Genomic DNA, 20391 nt, shown 5'->3' on the forward strand with positions numbered 1-20391 from the left:
TGCCGCTCGTCGCCAGACCAACTCTTTCGGCATTCCCGTCAGTCACGTCGAGCAATCAGGTATTCTCTACGTATATACACCCGGCTAATTTGACCTTTGTTCCGTCCCAGGATTCCCCGTGACTGCTACCTGACCTGTACCGTTGCCTGAGATCACAACTACGCTTGCCAGCTAGCACCCAACGTGCACACGCACTACTGTGACCATCTGCGCGCACCTGAAAATAAAACTTGTGAATAATTACAGTCATCTCCCTTGTCTGCTTTGGGGTTCAATTCCCCAGCGCAACCTAACAATTACCATGTTCCACCCATAAAATCCCTAACTCAATTACTTTTTGGGAGAAGTAATTTGTAACAATAATTACTTTTTTAAAGTAGGATTAACAACCTTGACAATAACATGTTAAAGCAATCAGACAAGACGGAAATCATAAGAACAGAGAAACAAACATGAGACAGGGAGACGACCAAAACACAGATCCTAACAGTCTTTTTTACAGTACCGCTATAGATTCCTTTAAGACAACTCCTCTGTTCTCCTCTACTAAAAGGACGCTCATGAATAAATCTCCCATGAATGTTACATCAGAGGTCTGACCTATTTGCTCGTAAACAGAGAATCTCAGCACTTGGTCCAATGTTTCAATTCAATGCTCCATAGCCTCCTGTGGGACCATTTAAACATCATCCTCTACAATTCTAATAGTAATTAATCAATGAGAGCTCTTTTGCAGCAGTTAAAATGGGCAGACGTGTAAAACTGGCTGTAAATATTGTCTATTTTAGCATATTGGAGCCATTCGGCAAGAGAAAGCTGAATGGCTAACTAGTAAATCACTGGAAATATCAGCTGTAAAGGAGGAATAAAGCATTTGTCGTGAACCTTCAGCATCGGGCAATCAGTTATGTTTTCACATTTAATGGCACTTATGGACCCTGTAGAGTAGAGAATTGTTAAAGCGTGGGTGGAAGGAGTGCAGTGCTTATAGAAGCAGGAGAAGCTTTTAGCAAGTGATATAAGGAAAGGTTGTTATTGCAAAATACAAAAAGATGACCTGAATCTCATGGAAGGGGTGACTGCTGATCCAGATATACAGTATCAATTTACAGCGTATTTTATTGAAAATCTAGTAAAACATATTCAATCCGAACAGAAATTACACTTTGCAAAACTGTAAGGTTTTATACACATAAGCACCTGCATCAAATGTTTTGTACCTGATGGCCCCATCAGATGGCGATGATGATGATAACGACGATGATGATGATGATGAAGTATAATGGACGTGAAAACGATTGACTTCTAATTGTGGCGTAAAAGTAGGTTAACAAAAAATGAACGTACCAAATGGCCTGGTAATTACAAATACATTATAAACAAAATAAAATACAGTGGTACTTTGAGAAGTGACCCTGATTTGGGACTTGAACTTTTCAAGGTATGTGGCCACATTAATTTTTTTTTTTTTTTGCTTTGACTTGTGTGAATAAACTTGAGAACTGTATGACCGTAGTGAACTAAACAACAAGCAACATTTTCACCTGGCCAACCAATATTAAAGTGATAGACTGTCACTGCCAGCGAGGCCTTCTCTGATGGACAAACTAAATCAGAAAACATGACCATATTTATGTTATAAATAGGTGCGGTTTGGTTGACAAACGTGCAATATATTGGTCCTAATATTAATATCAACTTAATTTTAACAATGTTTAAGGTAAACTAGTTTTAAACATGGTGGAAAACACACAGGTGACTTGAAGTTCCACTCTGAGACCACAAATTTGGCCAAATTTCAAAATTGTCCTATATGCATCACTGGAAAGCTTAAAATCGCAATTTTCTGGGGGAAGAAAAATTTTGAACGGGGGGGCATTTAAAAAATAATAATAATAATCCCTAACTGGAGGTGAGCGCACACAAGAGCATAATTAAAAACGCCATGATTTTAACGAGATATTATCAAGTACTTACCTCTTTTCGTTTCAAAAACTCCATGTAGCAAGTATCACTGAGTGTCAAGACACAGCTGTGAATGGCCACAGCTGGATTTTTGGGGGATTTTATGGGTGAAACATGGTAATATAACAATGCAGAAATTGCAGACATCAAGGAGTAATCGAAATTTTTAATTTTCATACATTTACCCTTTTAAACTTTTTTTTTTTCAGTTTTTCTTTGGATCGATTATCATCTAAAGTATTGGGGAAAATGCAACAGTAACGAAAAAAACACATTTAAGCGATCGTTATGAAGTGACTTTTTTACAGATGCCAATTTTTTCATTGTGATGTAATTTGTTTAAAAGTTTAAAATATGTGAGTGAATAATTTTTTAAAGTCGTTTTTTTTTTTTTTTTTTTAACTATCAATTAATCATTCTAACAATTCAAGCTACAAATGACAGACATTTCGAATAATACCGGTAAATACGATTACTTACCTTCTTTTTATGGCTAGGTTGAAACAAAAGCGATTGCATGACGTCTGTAAACAGGGGTTTCCAGGGTAAAACGGACAAATTAAAAATAGTTCTTGGGCTTATTGCGCCATTAATCCACTATGGCAGCCTATAGACATGTTGTTCTATCAAACACAACAGTTCTTTTGGCTTAAAGTACAGCAGTTTATTTTAAAGAGGGGTGCAAGAGCAGAAACTGCTTTTTCAGCCTTGTCTGTGTTTCCCGCCATATATTGATTATGTACTGTTTTTGAAAGTCAAGGAATATATTTAATATTTTTTACCCACAAGGTTGCAGTTTCGGTATCAAGTCAAGCATACCGTTGTATTGATTTTAGAAACATGCTGGTCAGCTTCAAAATAAAGGTGCCCCTGGGCTTATTAGACACCAGAAAAATAAACAAACAGAAAGGCACACACTCACAATCAGACAAAAAATGTCCTCTTGTGTAGCAGCCAACACTTATCAAAAATTGGACAAGGCAAAATGGCTTTCACTTGAAATAAAACATTTAAGTATTTCTTCAACTGACTTTTCATCCAAATATACAGCTACATCAAACACTTTACAAAATAAAAGCTTTCCCGAATCACAATAAAGTAGACAACAAAGGAAAAGTGCATTTCATTTTCAAACTCATTTAGCTGACATAATACAATATGTCCTTTCCCTCTTCTGTAACTGAGTAAAATCGACCAAGGACTCCAGAGGAAGAGTACCAGACCTCAACTGCGCAAACATTGATCTCAAATTCTGGACAGGTTCAAAGCGAAAAACGACTCGAGACATAATCCTCTTTAAATAGAATATAAATTCTCAACTTCAGTTCACAAAAATCTTTAATAGACCATTTATGCTTGCACATTTCAAATTAAAATTCCTTCATTTTACCAACCTCACAACTGAACTTAATACTAGTATTGAATTGGAAAAATTAGAATCGCGCATATTTTATCTAACTGCCTGCTCCATTTGTAATCTGCCTGAATATAGGACTACCTCTTACATATTTTGTATTTATTTAGATTTTACACTTTTATTCTTGTGAGCTACTTTCGAGATTTTTACTTGTCCTGCACTGTAAAGGGAGATGCTCCACAATTTCATTGTACAACTGTAAAATGACAATAAAGGGGAATTCTATTCTATTCTATTCTATTCTATTCTATTCTATTCTATTCTATTCTATTCTATTCTATTCTATTCTATTCTATTAGATAGGTCCCACTTAAAAGTACGGTTGGTGAGTCTGGAGTTAATAAAAAAGTTGTGTTCCAAAGCCGCTCCATATCGCAAACACATCTCACTTGACAAGGTGCCTAGCCCATGTCTCCATAAATAGCCAATTCAGGAGCATAGACTTCATAATTATATCCACGGGTCACAACCCTCAGACACTGCGCCATGCCTTCAAGTAGGGGGCCTGCCCACACCCATCAAGAGGAATTATTCTCAAGCATACGCACAAAGCGATGTAACGCCGGATTTAGGTTGAAAAATCACGAAATCTGTACCGCATACAAACAGGAAGGATTGTCTCAGGAGTGATTTGCTCGAGGATTCAAGATAATTATTATATCTTTTGTACCAGGCATGCATTTTGAAACGTTGTGAAAAAAATCAATGGGAGAAATTAGCCGCTAAGGCACTGGCGTCATCGTTCGCAATATTTACGTAAAATAAATGCTGACTACACGTATTTTTTGCTTATAACCAATAATCGAGACTGTTTTACGTCCATATCTATAAAGAATTCAAGGATTTAAGCACTTATTCAGAATAATTTTCAACGGAAAAAGCTCTTTGTGGTGATAAGGCGGCGCTACAGTAGCTTAAAGACAAGCAGCACATTCGACATATTCACATAAAATATATGCTAACTGCCCAGTTTTTTGCTCTTTTAACAAAGAATTGATACCGTTTTACGTCCATATCTTTAAAGAATTCAGGGATTTACGCATTTATTCCCAAGAATTTTCAATATAAAAATCTCTTTGTGGTGATAAGGCGGCGCTACAGTGGCTTAAAGAATAGCAGCACATTTGACATATTTATGAAAAATACAAGCTAACTGCCCGTTTTTTTGCTTTTAACCAAGAATTGAGACTGTTTTACGTCCATATCTATAAAGAATTGAGAGATTTACGCATTTATTCAAAAGAATTTTCAACGGAAAAACTCTTTGTCTGTATTTCCACTCGGTCAGCTATGACGGAGATAAGCCCCCTATTAATCTCTGGACAATGTGAGTGTAGCCTCCAGCATCACAGTTAAAAATCTAGGAGTTCTATTTGACCCAGACCTATAATTTAAAGCTCATATTAAATAAACCTGAAGAACAGCCTTTTTTCACCAGCGCAACATAGCCAAAATTAGAAATATTCTGTCTAAAAGCGATGCAGAAAAATTAATTCACGCGCTCGTTACATCTAGATTGGATTACTGTAACTCTTTACTCGCAGCTTGTCCTAAAAGTTCCCTATAAGGTCTTCAGCTAGTCCAGAACGCAGCAGCAAGACTTTTAACAGGAAGTAATAGAAGAGAGCAATCACCCCTGTGCTCCAAGCCCTTCACTGGCTTCCAGTCGAGTTTAGAATTAAAATTTAAAATCCTCCTTCTTACATTTAAGACCATTAATGGTTTGGGGCCATCTTATCTCACAGATGCTCTGGTTCCAGACCACCCCAACAGAACACTTCGTTCTCAGAATGCAGGTATACTGGTAGTTCCCAGGGTCTCTTAAAGTACAATAGGAGCTCGAGCCTTAAGTCACCAAGCTCCTGTCATATGGAATCAGATTCCAGCTAATATTAAAGAGGCCGACACAGTCTGTACATTTAAGATTAGACTAAAAACGTTCGTATTTGACAAAGCTTATGGTCAGGCTAGTTGAAAACAGACTAGACTCACAGTTCAGTCTAAGCTGCCCTAGGAGCTATAATGCTGGGGGAAGTAGAGCCACTGAGTCCTATCCCCTGTTTTTCACTCTACTTACCACTTGTTCTTACTTTATTTCATTCATTCATTCATTTTCCATCCCGCTTTTCCTCATGAGGGTCGCGGAGGTGTTTGAGCCTATCCCAGCTAACTCGGGGCAGTAGGCAGGGGACACCCTGAACTGGTTGCCAGCCAATTGCAGGGCACAAGGAGACATACAACCATTCACGCACACACTCATACCTACGGACAATTTAGAGTGTTCAATCAGCCTACCAAGCATGTTTTTGGGATGTGGGAGGAAACCGGAGTTCCTGGAGGAAACCCACGCAGGCACGGGGAGAACATGCAAACTCCACACAGGAAGGCCGAAGCCCGGGATTGAACCCTTGATCTTAGAACTGTGAGGCAGACGTGCTAACCACTCAGCCACCATGCCACCTTACTTTATTTCTCTTTTCTAATTCTAATATCTAGTCGACCAGTCTTTTCATCACTAGTCACCCAGTGTCCCTTGGGGTATTTTTTCTCGGCCTGTCTTTTCACATTGTGTATAACTCCGAGTTCAAATAAGGTTTGTTTATTGTTTTCCTCTCTTTTCTTTTTCCGCAATCATAGGATATAGTTGCATCATAAACTACTGTATTCTCCGCACTATAAGGTGCACCTAAAAGCCTTAATTTTCTCAAAGTCAGACAGGGCGCCTTATAATCCGGTGCGCTTTATATATGGCTTAATATTGGGTAATCATGGTATGACATTCCCTTTACGGCACCACCATCTAGTGGATGTATAATGCAACTCCAACCACTAGTACCACACGCACTACTGCGCCTTATAATATCTGAAAACAGTTTTATAATAGGCCATTCATTGAAGGTCCGCCTTACAGTATACTCCGATGCGCCTTATAGAGCAGAAAATACGGTAGTTGCATCATAAACTAATTATCCAAACCATAACTAACAAAATATATATCCAAATATCTTCATAAATATCATACATCGTTTGTTCATTATTAACATAGGTCAACAAATACTAAAACAACAAATTGAAACTGGTCATTTGAAAAAGTATGAGAAGGGACATTCCTTAAAATAATCTGTTTGCCCTGATTATGCTGTCCATTGTTTTTTAAGCCAAGCAGTTTTGTGTTCCTCTAAAAGTTAAAACCAACATCGAGTGATCTGGCATTTTACAACGATTATCTCATATATCGAAATGAGACTATTTCCTGTCCAACTGCTCATTTGGGCGAAAGACATTTAAATAATAAGTGATGTACAAGCCATATGAGTTGAAACAATATAATGCATGACTGCACTCCCTTTTGTTGTTATCGAGGTGAAATTATTATCACCCCAAATTCAACCATTTGGAGAACAACATCTACTGTCCCTCAAAAACTCAATCTGCATTCCTCCTTGGGAGTTTACGATATAATCCAAAGCATCAATTCCAGCTCCACAGGTATACACTGCATTAAATTTAACTGTACATTTTGAATAAAATATTATCATAACATGTTTGTGGATTAGACCATGGTGATCCTTCTGGAGCAAGGTAACACGAAACCACGACCAGAGAATATGGCTAGGTTCATACCGCAGGTCTTGTTGCACAAATCCGATTTTTTTGTCATGTCTGTTTTTCTGGTGTGCCCGTTCAAACCGCCTTTGTCCATTGAGACTGTTCAAGTATTACGCATGTGCACTAATTCGCAGTCTGACACGCGCTGAGCAAGAAGAAGCATCAAAACAAATGACTACACATGCTGGCTGTCATCCGTCATTCCAGGGAGATCATATTTTAATTTCCAAAAAGAGGACACAAATAACAGACATAAATAATCCACGTTTAGGCTTATACTCAAAATTTATATGGATCGATAGCATGCACGCACTGTCCGTGCATGTCACACACACATACGGGCAGTTACCCCCGACTCACGGCCGTGTAAACGATCTTGAAATATTGCTCATACAGAGCAGAGAGAAAACCGATCATTCTCAGGCTTGTCTTCAACCCATGTACATTTTTTTATGACTGTTGTCAAGCCCGACCCTTCCCCAAAAGGCCTGTTCAATGCAAGCTAGGCGCTAACGCACAGCTCCACCGCTATCGTAGCGCGCAGTCTCTCTCGCTCTTTGATGACATAATTGCTGCATGAATTCCGATTTGGCAGATTTGACAGTTCAGACCGCCGCGACATTCTGGAAAAATATGGCCCACATCGGATTTAAACCACATACGAAAGTGACCAGGAAAAAACACGGAAAAATCGGATTCGTGCATTAAGACCTGCAGTATGAACCTAGCCTACAGTAAGTTGACCTGAAATGCTCAAGTTGGATACCTATCATTCTTGTACGTATTTTTTTTAAATCAAGAGAAAAAAAGAAAAAAAACTTTCTTTGCATTTACATGAGTTATTGTATCATACCCCACACCAAGTGTTTCATTTACAAAATGTCAATTGTGTTCTGTCCAGTTAAACGGGCTGAAATCTGAGTCCAAAGTGAGTAATATCAATTGTCTACGTTCAGCGTTTAAGTCTGTCCATCCATGAACATTCCTGTGTACAAGTGTAAAAAGTCTTTCATTACCTGGCCAGGCTGCAGACTGTCAGGTACAGTAGTTGAGTTAAGTCTTAATTTTTCTCCGTGAGAGTATCATATTTTTGATACTGTCACTTTGTGGCCAAATTAGGCACACCAGAAATATCTAAGAGTTTTTTTTTTTTTTTTTGAAGATCACAATTAAAAAAAAAATCCTTATTTTAAAAAGAAACCATGTCCTGCGGCCCGGCCCGAAATTAAACTCCTATCTCATAGCACCACTGCATACACATTGAGTGTGATAGTCAAGTCTCACCTCTGTACACATGATGAGTCCGATAAGGAAAGAAGCAATAGACATGCCAAGAATCAGCAGTTCTCTGCGGTAGCCTCTCCTGAACGTCTCTGGGTACATATCCACCACAGCCGTCACCAGGCTTTCCACACACACAAACTGGACAACAAAACAATACGGTGTGGGTTACACTAATAGGACAACTAAATTTAATGTACATACATTATGCAATTACTACATTTACGTTTTCATTAACTCACTGGCTGTCATTAAGGCCAAGTCATTCAGTCATTAAGGAGAGTGTGTCTTTGTTTATGTTATAAATCAATGATTGAGTGGTTGTTACTCAAATTTCTTCAAATCATGTTTGAATAGGTTAGGACCGTTAGGTGAACTCGTTAATAAAATTTTGGTCTGTCTGATTGCAATGTGGGCCGGACAACTCTGAATGTATCTTGCAAATTTTGTGTTTTTTCAGTTTCATTTAAAATTTAATTCATTAATAGTGTTCCAGCAGCTAATTTAACCACAGGTAGTCCCCAGGTTATACCGTACCCCAGTTACGTGACTTCAACTTTAAGACGCCATAGCCTTATCCGCCGTTTTGTCTCCAGTGGCTTTTTTTTTTTTTTTTAAGTTGCGTAACAGTGTCTCGTCTGCCATTTTGTCACCAGTTGTGATCTTTGTACTGCATAGTGCTGTCATGTTCATTTATGTATCGCAGTGACATTGTCTTTTAAAAAATGCTATGAACAGTAAAAATATAAAGTAAATCTTGTCCAGACTCTTGCAATCACTCTACCCCCTCCCCAATGCACAGGTGGGAGGTGTAAGTTATAATTGACAATAATTGTCATCGAAACTTTCGCCATCCTTTGTATTAGAGCATCTCTCCAGAGATTGTAATATTGACAACAAGATGAAGCAATTTGACTGTCTAGTTCGAACAGAATGACACAAGGACTATCTGTTTTAGTGCTGACATGTTCATTGACACAGGAATTTAATTTTGGGAGATGGACTCAGGATTTTGCCAGCTACATCCTGGTTACTAGCTTTTCTAGCTCTTTCCCTCAGGTAGGTTTGATCAATCGATATACGCCAAAAGCAACAGCGAAATGTTGTATGTTTTTCTAGGTGGGTCGTAAAGAAAAATATTTAAGAAGTTATATCGTGGGTATAACCACATTTCATTGTTCTTCTAACATACCTGGCTAATAAAGATTAATGGAATTCTATCACGAGTGTTCAATGCTTACATACAGTATTAAACTACTACAGTACAGTATGTGTTCAATACATATTACTGCACTCTCATTAATGTGCAGTAGTTATTACCACATAATAAGAGGTTAGTTAAATATTACTTTACACAAATATGTTGTTGTCTTAACGATTACATACCACCAAAATATTGCACATACAGGTATGTTTATTTCCTCGTAGATTTGCATATATTGTCATTGGTTGCACTCACTTGACTGTCCAGTCCAAGAAAGATCAGCATCATAAAGAATAGACAGGCCCAAAGTGGAGACAGAGGCATCATGGTCACAGCTTTTGGGTATGCAATGAAGGCAAGGCCAGGACCTGAAAACAAAAATCACTATTTCAACATTGACATGAGGCAGAGACAGATCTACCATTACTGTATAGGTCGCTACTGCAGATAGGGCGCACCGCTAGTTTGTGGTTAAAAAAGGAGGTATTTTAGGTTGACCCTAGGATAGATCGCACAATAATACAGTGGGGCAAATAAGTATTTTATCAACCATAATTGTGCAAGTTCTCCCACTTGAAAATATTAGAGAGGCCTGTAATTGTCAACATGGATAAACCTCAACCATGAGAGACAGAATGTGGGGAAAAAAAACAGAAAATCACATTGTTTGATTTTTAAAGAACTGATTTGCAAATCATGGTGGAAAATAAGTATTTGGTCAATACCAAACGTTCATCTCAATACTTTGTTATGTACCCTTTGTTGACAATAACGGAAGCCAAACATTTCTGTAATTCTTCACAAGCTTTTAACACACTGTTGCTGGTATTTTGGCCCATTCCGCGATGCAGATCTCCTCTAGAGCAGTGTTGTTTTGGGGCTGTCGTTGGGCAACACGCACTTTCAACTCCCTCCACAAATTTTGTATGGGGTTGAGATCTGGAGACTGGCTAGGCCACTCCAGGACCTTGAAATGCTTCTTACGAAGCCACTCCTTTGTTGCCCTGGCTGTGTGTTTGGGATCATTGCCATGCTGAAAGACCCAGCCAGGTCTCATCTTCAATGCCCTTGCTGATGGAAGGAGATTTTCACTCAAAATCTCTCGATACATGGCCCCATTCATTCTTTCCTTTAAATAGATCAGTCCTCCTGGTCCCTTTGCAGAAAAACAGCCCCGAAGCATGATGTTTCCACCCCCATGCTTCACAGTGGGTATGGTGTTCTTCGGATGCAATTCAGTATTCTTTCTCCTCCAAACACAAGAAACTGTGCTTCTACCAACAAGTTTTATTTTGGTTTCATCTGACCATAACACATTCTCCCAGTCCTCTTCTGGATCATCCAAATGCTCTCTAGCGAACCGCAGACGGGCCTGGACGTGTACTTTCTTCAGCATGGGGACACGTCTGGCAGTGCAGGATTTGAGTCCCTGGCGGCGCATTGTATTACTGATAGTAGTCTTTGTAATGTGGTCCCAGCTCTCTGTCGGTCATTCACTAGGTCCTCCTGTGTGGTTCTGGGATTTTTGCTCACCGTTCTTGTTATCACTTTGACACCACGGGGTGAGATCTTGCATGGAGCCCCAGATCGAGCGAGATTATCAGTGGTCTTGTATGTCTTCCATTTTTTAATAATTGCTCCCACCGTTGATTTCTTTACACCAAGCCTTTTACCTATTGCAGATTCAGTCTTCCCAGCCTGGTGCAGGTCTACAATTTTGTCTCTGGTGTCCTTCGACAGCTCTTTGGTCTTAGCCATAGTGGAGTTTGGCGTGTGACTGACTGAGCTTGTGGACAGTTGTCTTTTATACCGATAATGAGTTAAAACAGGTGCCATTAATACAGGTAACGAGTGGAGCCTCGTTAGACCTCGTTAGAAGAATTTAGACCTCTTTGACAGCCAGAAATCTAATTTAAAAATTTAATGCATTCACTGTCAACTGCTGCTACTTCAATTATTTGCACTGTCTGAACATAGGACTACCTCACTCATATTTTGTATTTATTTAGATTTTATACTTTTATTCTTGCAAGCCACTTTCGAGGTTTAACTTGTCCTGCACTGAAAGGGAGATGCTCCACAATTTCATTGTACAACTGTATAATGACAATAAAGGGCTATTCTATTCTATTCTATTCTATTCTATTCTATTCTATTCTATTCTATTCTATTCTATTCTATTCTATTCTATTCTAACCTGCGACCGAGAAGTGAACACTAAGCACTCATTGGGCGCTGAAGTGGCAAAATCCTCAACTCTCGTTGCCCTGACAACAGTAACACCCGAATCATCCTGTCTAATCCACAAATAGACAATAATCCTAAACAACGCCCAAACACTCCCTTCTTCCGGACAACACAGCCCGCCTCACCAGAGCCTTTAAAAGACTGAATGTATAACTAATCATTGTCATTTTTCTAGGGAATCTTTTGTTGACTTGTGATATGGTGACCTTGGATCCTTGCCTGGGTGCCTCTGTGCTGTATGATTGCTGTTGACTCGAAATAAATGGTCAACTTGTGTTTTGAAGCCTTTTTTGAGCTTTTACAAGGGGTTAAGACTATGGTGAACACGCGGAGTTTGGCCTTTTGGCCGGGCTGTTAGAGTTCCACCGGCCAGGGTCGTTGAAATTGCGCTAGTGTGGTTCCGGCAGCTTGGCTCGCGTGATTCCGGCAATCTGGCTAAAAGGTCAGATTCCTTCAGGGTATTCTAACTGACGAATGGCTTAAAATTCCATTGGAAAGTTGTATAAATCAATACCTCAAAAAACTGAGTCCGTACTTGCCACAAAAAGCAGACCTACACCATATTAAATTAGTTTTTGTTGATTTTTTTAAGGTGTTTCCATTATTTTGTCCGACCCCTGTAACTTATTACTGTAATAATGTTACGACTCTCCATGATGCCAAAATGTTAGGGGTTGCCATTATTTTGTCCAACCCCTGTAACTGGAAATATAAGTAATGACTTTCTTCTAGAAGTAATTCAGTAATGTTAGGCATTGCTATTTCTGAGAGTAAAATCTAATGTCTAATATATTACTTTACTGAGTAACTAACATCAACGCTGTTCATCACTAAACTGGAGAAACTGTGGTGCCTTACACTGCTGAGTTTGGTGCATTATAGAAGAGATAAATGCCCCACATGACAGATTATGGATAATTGATGATGTGTTTTTCATGTGCTGTTTTTAGAACAACACTAACTGGTTCAAAATTATATGATGCAGGCATTCATACTATCATACCTACTCTCAGATAAAGTAAGTTGTCTCTTAGCTGTGCTGCGAGCCAAGCATTTTAAATCTCTCACGCTGTTACTAAATCATTCATACCAACTTGAATAAATCATTACGTTGTTGTCTGAGACGTGATTGTGACGTTACGTAATGTGCATTTACATAATAATATGTAAGAATATAAGATTCAGACCGCAATCTATCGTACAGGTTTATGATACACCAATGTCACAAACAGGTGACTGAAACGTCTCTTCTGCACTTACCAGATTCTGCTACGGCCTCAATGGGCACGTTCTGTTCGTACGCCATGAATCCCAGCACGGAGAAAATAGCAAAACCTGCTACAAAGCTTGTGCCGCTGTTTAGACAGCACAGCATGATGCAGTCCCTGAGGAGAAATTCATGGAAAGATTACACTCTAAAATGTCATGATAATTTGAAGTTAGGAAAATGTATTCTTACCTGTAGCAGTTATTGTTGTAGGCGTTATAACTACCAAGCGCAGTAAGGCAGCCCAGGCAGATGGCATAAGAGAAAAAGATTTGTGTTCCTGCATCCACCCAAACCTGTAAGTAATGCAGCATACATTACTTTTGAGCAAAAATAGAATGGAAATTAATTATAGAGACTGCTAACCGTGTTTTTATTGTTCGTGAAACACCTATTGAAACCGCTAAATTGACAAATTAATTTTTTGTGTAAAGTTTGTTTGCTACAAAATGTGGATAAAAAACAATATTTTTATCTATATAATTTAAATTAATTTTATCGAATAATGTTTTTCATACTATTTGAACAATTTTATCTGGTTCAATGGTATTCAAAAAGTATTGCTAAAGACTCACAAATATCCATGACTATTGAAATTGTTTTATCGATTTGAGTTTACTTCCTGATGTTATCACATTAGAATTGCATCATACAGCCATACAGCGAGTTTTTGGATGCAAATTACAATCAAGACTCATTGATTTTATGTTACAATTAGTAATAATACAAAGTGGAAGTCCGGAAGATGAGTAGAAGGAGTAGATTTCAGGGTACACATGTTTCATGGCCAAGCACATTTTAAGGACTTTCAAGATTAGTTTTCCAGTTTTCCCAGTATCCTTTAAAGGGAATCACACACTTAAAGACTTGTAGGCAATAATAAGCCACAATTGTTTTCTTTTACGAAAATATATTATTAAAAACACATAAAATATTACCATTTATTTAAAACATCTATAGTATTTAGTACATGTTGTGACCTACAGACGACGCCATGTTTTACGCACGCAATGCGAGCTGGGGGTGAGGACGTGGTTGGGCCGGACTGGGAGAATAGCTGAACTCTATACTTATGAAGCTAGTATGACGACTGGCGTGATTTTGATCATATTCTGATGCTGCTCAGATTTTATGTTGCAGAGGTGTTCCCGACGTTGTACCTGCATCCAATTCCAACTCATCAACAGTGTCTTTGAACCGATCCTAGGCGGGTTGCAGAGATACTGGCTTTCTGCTATTTGACAGTTTGAGGTTGCATCCTTGCCTTGGTTTTTTTGTCTGCCTCTCACCGCAGTTTTCTCTAGTTTTTTTTTCCTTTTTTTTTTATTGATCCCTACCTACTGTCACGGACCCTTTTTTTTGTCTCCTGTTATGTGATTGTGTGTGTGTTTTTTTTTTGTTTTTTTTTTGTGTTCATTAAACTTTTTTACGCAAACCCTGTTATTGTAGTTTGCTTGCTTCCGCATTCGCGGACTGTAACAGATTAGTTGGTTTTCATATGAGAACTTGTTACTGATTGCAGCTAATAGATCGATAAACAATACACATACTATCGATGTAGAAAAAAATACCATGGTCCTTGTGGTGTTAGTTAATGTTACTAAACAGTGTGATCTTGAACGCTACCTGTATGCAATGACAGTGCGGAGTCCGCAGCTGTCACTGTCACTAGACAAAACTTGAACACTACCTTGTACGCTGCGAGATTTCTACACATGCGCACATCGGTTAAAAGTGGCGAGTATTTACTATTTGTGTTTTTATTGAGTGTTTTATTACCTTTTCATCACCTCAAAATACTTTTTGCATGTGTTTCCTTCTAATACTTTTAAGCATTGAGTTTTCTTGTGGTAGCTTTAAAGCAGATTGTTGATCTGTTGACCACATTAGTCACGTATCGTATTTAAACCACCCTTATTTGATATTACTACGTTGAAGTATTTTCTAAAGGCATCTTTGCTATGTTCTGTCTGTCTGCATCTAAACAAAACAAGCTGAAAGCGCACAGTCGTACTTTGGGTATCAAATTTGACTCTTATAGACGTTTTGCCGGTGTAGGACATTTTGGCAGAACACCGGTTTTGTCCTACTCTAGTCTCATCCTGTCTTTCCTGTTCATTTGACTTTTTCTGCTCATTTTGTGAAATATCGATAGTGCTCTCCTGCTCATTAATGTTCCTCTCGGGTTCAAATTGAAAGGGCTGAACAGATTACATGTCTATGTCGCTACAGTCATACTCTGAAAGACCGGCAGCGCCACCCGTTGACGTGACCGCCCACAGTGCATTGCGGCGTAAAACTAATTTTACAAATTTTAGAAAAATGAAAACATCAAGAGGGATTTTAATATCAAATTAGGATAACTTATACGAACATTTATATTTTAAACACTACAAGTGTTTCTATCCTTCCTTTAAAACAATATCCCAAGGATTTTTGGGGTTTTTTGTTTTTTTTTGTTTGTTTTTTGTTTTTTTTCAATATCATGTGGAAATAAAATATGGTGCCTTCTCACAAGTACACAAGCATTTTCCAAAATGTTCTACGACCCCAGAGGCTCGAGAAAGTTTAAAAGATGCAGATTCTGAAACCCCACACGTTCCCGGCGGCAATGAGCATTTTGTTGAAAACTCTGAACGTGTCCTATAGCAGAGATGTTGGTGTCGTCATAGCATTCTGTTCGCTGGACGGAAACACACATGTGATGACCGAGGAAACCTTGATTAATGTCCTTCCTTGAACGTTTGGGACACTTAAAAATGGCTCTCACGCCTCCATTTGCTAAGCTAAATGATATCTCGATGTCTGTTTATGTGGATCAGTAGTTCACAACATTAAAAAACTATTCCTTTCTCGCCGAAACTTAAACCTCTTTACAAGGCTATTACAATCTTTCCTACTCGTTAAAATAAGACTCGTTTTTTTTGGTGATACAAGGGTAGTCGATCAAGTGAAGGTAAGTACACAGAGTCCTAACGGAGACATAGCCCAGCGAAGCGGCACCCAGCCGAATTAAACGGCGACTGGCAAAGGGGGTGTGAAAGTTCCGGAAAAAAATATGATAAAAAAGAACAACTGGCCGTGTGATAAAAATAGTGAACTAAACCTCAGCAAATGCACATGTATGCATTTAAATACTACTGCTCAATTGATTAAACTCCAAACTACACACGCATGGACTTAAATGCACTGTATTCGATGTGATGCCATACATCAAGGGAAAGCAACTTCAGAACCAGCATGTAGCACCAATGAAGCATAACTTCATCTAATAATTTATATTTTTAGACAGGGTGCTGAGAAATATTGTGTGCCTAACACTTCCAAGCCTTTTCAAGGACTTACCGCAAAAGTCAACCATTTTTAAAACCTTGAAAAGACGTAAAAATCCAAGCATATTCAAGGATTTTAGGGACCTGTACAAAACCTGAATTTTTATTGTTTCAGCCGGCCTGACGGAGGGGCGCTTTCCTGGCTCTGGAAACATTAGTTTTGGCTATTTTTGGTTTATTTAATGATGAAAAGGACTGCAGATTGTGGCTCAGACCTCTGACATGACAGTTGGACTTTAAATGTCACGTTTCTTTGATGTTTATATATTGACACCGAGAGGGGATTGCTGAACAACGGTTTAAAAAAATATTGTCAAGGTTGGAAAAAAAAAAGCGTTTAGCTCATGTTAGATGGTAGTCAACACCCATCTGACATTGTTCTAGAAGGCTTTTTCCCGCCTCTGTTGCCTTTTTGTTTGCGTTTTGGAGTTCATTTTTCCCAATGGATTTCAGAAATGTTGTGGTAATGGAAAAAAAAATAGCAAGGAATGAAATGGTTATAAGTTGAGGTGCATTATAAAACCAGCTCGTTGCAGCACAGGACCTCTGACGAGCATGGAGTGCTATCAAATTCAAACCCAATGCATCACGGCTCTTTGAAAACTCCCTCGCATCACTATTCAGGCACTAATCTCATTTCACTGCCGTGAAACAATTCACGAATGCACAATCTTCATTCCCTCCTGGGAGTAACCACGGTAACTTCCGTGACCCACAAACACAGGCCTGTTCCTGTGGAAGAACAACCCTTTCTTTCCTAATGTTCATTAATGTTCCCTTTAGTTCGCCCTGGCCTGACAGCCGCACAGCATAGGGAAACCTTAACAGCCGGCCTCAGAGAGAATCGCTTGTTGATGTTGTGCCTAGCTTGGTAGGCATGTGTTTGCTAGCTTTGAGTCTTGAAAACTGTCCACTTCGTGAAAACCGAAGGACGGTAGGCTTATTATTGCTATTGCTGGTATTATTCATGTGTATATTGTACTGTACATATTGTATGTATACTATTCTTGATCTGAATTCATCTACTGCATATACAGTGGTACCTCTACTTACGAACGTCTGTCCATACAGAATTTTTAGGTTACGATACACCTCGACGGGAAAATCCTCCTGCACCAACCGACGACCCATGTACGCCACTCGGGCCCACTATCGATTAAATACAATAATGGCAATAAAAAAAAAAATAATAATAATTACAAAGTGATTCTGATGTTTTGGACAATTTTGTGGCTGAAAAACTTCAGACATTCGAATGGAAACCATTGTTTAGAAAAAAAAAACAAAAACAAAAAAAAAAAAACGATCAGCGTTTTGATCTATCTAGATCAATGCATCATTACACCCCTAATTTCATAGGTCCCAAAGAAATCAAAATAGTCATTTCTTGAATTGAAAAGGGAGGTTATATTTGCTTTTGAATTTTTTATTTGAATCAATTGATGATTACCATCATTTACTTAAAAGTTATTCCAATCAAAAATATTGACAACTGCACAAAGCAAGTTATATTTCACATTGGACCCATGATTTGATAGGAACCTTAAAATTATCCCACTGACTACTGCACCTCACTCCCCCCATATCCCTCCCTTCCACTCTGTTTACCTGTGTCCCACGCAGTCACAAGTAATCAGGATGAAAGGCATTTTCGAAAAAGCCCATTTCACGGTGTAAATCACCTCAGCCAAGTTCATGTCATCTGCCCCTTAGGTCTACTTGACTTACTCATCCCAAGTCTACATCCACCTTCCTCTGAACAAACCAGTTTCTTCTTCTGTTAAGAAGAAAAGAGCGCTGCCAACAAGAATCCGGATCTTAATGGACGCGTAATAAAGTCTGCTTCATTGGTGCAAAAGAGTTGGCGATGTTCTTGCGGCTCTTGCCTATTACTGTTGCACAGTGTTGGGAAAGTTAATTTTCCACTACCCCTTTTCCATCATAAGAACATTTAGTGCCAGTGCTTGTGCAGTGCTTTGTTGGTTCGAATTACGTGCTTCTCAAGAACAGGTTAGGTTTTCCATCTGCAAGGAGCCAGGCTGGAGTCACGTCACTGCGTCACCGTGAAATGTCAGTACGTTGTCACATAAGCAGTAAGTAGTGGTATAATATACCAATCCTTTGCTCAAACTTCTTATGCTTCTGCGTTGCGGTGACGCCGTGGCAATGATGTAGACCCTGCGGCGTCAATGAGTATTCGATAGTTCTGCGGAAAGTGAATGCGTTGCTATGTAATTCACCGCCAAGCCATTAGAGGGCTGTGGTGTTGTGTTTGTACGATTTTGGGGGATTCTTGTCGATTTCCTCTAGTTTTCTTTCGGTTACACAACAATGCCAACGGAGATGGAACGCTTGAATGTGGATCTTCTGGCGGCTATGGAATTTCCCAAACTGGGTTGGAAGCCTTGATGGTAAACACGTTACTATAAAAGCACCGAGGCACTCTCAATCAGTAATGATGTATCAAGTGTTTAAACTGTCTTTGTTGAAAATTAAACATCAAAACAACTCTTTTGACACAATATGTCACAGACCCAGAGCAAATATATGTACAAAATAAATGATGAAGTGCACAAGCCAAAAATACAACATAAAGTGATAAAAAAGCTGGTAGTTTTTGGCCGCCTGGGTCACTGCTTCGTATGGCCATTCGGTTCCGAACACACACATACTTGTCTTGGAGGTTCTTCCATTTATGTAATGCATTCGCTGACCTTCCAGCCCTGTATTTTCAGCAACCTCCTTTCATGAATTGCTTGCCATTTGTCAGTCTTTATAATGGCTTGACGAAACATTGTACCGGTGGTTGTACTTGAGGAAACTTTGTACAGGTCGTCGTACTTGCTGACCTCTTCGATGAACCTCTCGTTAGCTTGGTCCATTTTTTGTTAGTAGCAGAACAATGTTTGAAAATGGTGGGGATTTTGAGCTGAACCGGAAACAACAGTCTGAGCGGACCAATCACGGTCAATTTACATCACGTCACCACGCATTGACGTGACGCCCAGTCAGGAATCTGTGGAGGAGCACGTCAGGCTACGGCGAAGGGTCGTAAATCGGGTCTGCCTTGATGGCGTAGGTCTGCCGCAGAAGCATAACTCGGCCTTCAGGGGCTATGAGAGTGAGGTGTTCTGGGTGTATAGTCTTCGAAATATGTCCGTAAATGCCCCAAAAATGTCCTTGAATGATCAAGAAATGTCGTGCCGAGCAGGTCAGCATGTTCGCGCCAGTTTATAAGCCTAACATTGCAACCCTTTTTGGCAATTTTTTTGGGCCCAAAACTGAGTCCAGTCAGCAAACCAAGATTTGTCACCAGGCCGAACCGAAAATAGTGCACGCTCCGCGGCACTGTGAGAGCGGGAAGTAGGGGTGGAAGTCCCAAAATGTATTTTATGTACAGAACGTGTACTGCATGATACATGACAATAAAAACTTATTTTTTGATCAAGTGTAACTGACACAAACACTTAACAAGCGGAAAATAAGGGCAAAGTGCTCCGATCGAACTCAAGCGTCATGCCGAATGTTTGCCACTGCCGCAGACCGAGGGGCTGTTTGTTTGCAGGTAGGGTGAATCCCGGAGGGCAAACTTGAGCATGTATTGATGAAGCCCCTGCTGCGACCCCAGCTCGACATGTCTTACGTGGCGCCAAGTAACAACGTCGAATGGCAGATGTAAATGGAGTTGGAGTCCAGGGCCACTTCTCTGCTCCTGCTCGCAAGAAGTTGGTGCCTGCTATGCAACCGTTTTAAATCCCTGAAGCCACCGCTGGGTTGGTGTTAGCATGAGCATTAGCTTGGTGGAATAGGGGCCTGAGTGGAGAAAACGAGTTTCTCTCCCAATGTATTCGATGAAACATGGGTTTTTGCATTGTAATGCAATGCAAAAAGATGACTTTGTTACAGAAAGCTCTATTTTTAATTTTGAACCATGGAAGAATGTAGTAAGTAACTACTTTTTAGAGGTAATTTTCACATCTTCCGGGAACCCAACCTGCTGAAATTAATTTTATTGGAAACATGGTTTCCATCTACCAACCATCCAATACTCCATCCATTTGGGCCAGCC

General features: G+C 39.4%; 1 protein-coding gene across 1 annotated transcript in view; it reads right to left on the reverse strand.

Annotated features, from left to right (window-relative positions):
• The window catches only part of slc6a11b (solute carrier family 6 member 11b), a 78943-nt gene that overhangs the window by 22440 nt on the left and 36112 nt on the right, over positions 1 to 20391 (reverse strand). The window contains exons 8-11 of the mRNA XM_057845016.1: positions 13183 to 13286; positions 12984 to 13108; positions 9732 to 9844; positions 8276 to 8413 (exon numbers count right to left, since the gene is read on the reverse strand). Of these exons, the coding sequence (XP_057700999.1) occupies positions 8276 to 8413; positions 9732 to 9844; positions 12984 to 13108; positions 13183 to 13286 (480 nt within the window). The remainder of the gene's footprint in view (positions 1 to 8275; positions 8414 to 9731; positions 9845 to 12983; positions 13109 to 13182; positions 13287 to 20391) is intronic.

Source organism: Corythoichthys intestinalis, chromosome 9 (genome assembly GCF_030265065.1).
Source record: "Corythoichthys intestinalis isolate RoL2023-P3 chromosome 9, ASM3026506v1, whole genome shotgun sequence".
Classification (NCBI taxonomy): domain Eukaryota; kingdom Metazoa; phylum Chordata; class Actinopteri; order Syngnathiformes; family Syngnathidae; genus Corythoichthys; species Corythoichthys intestinalis.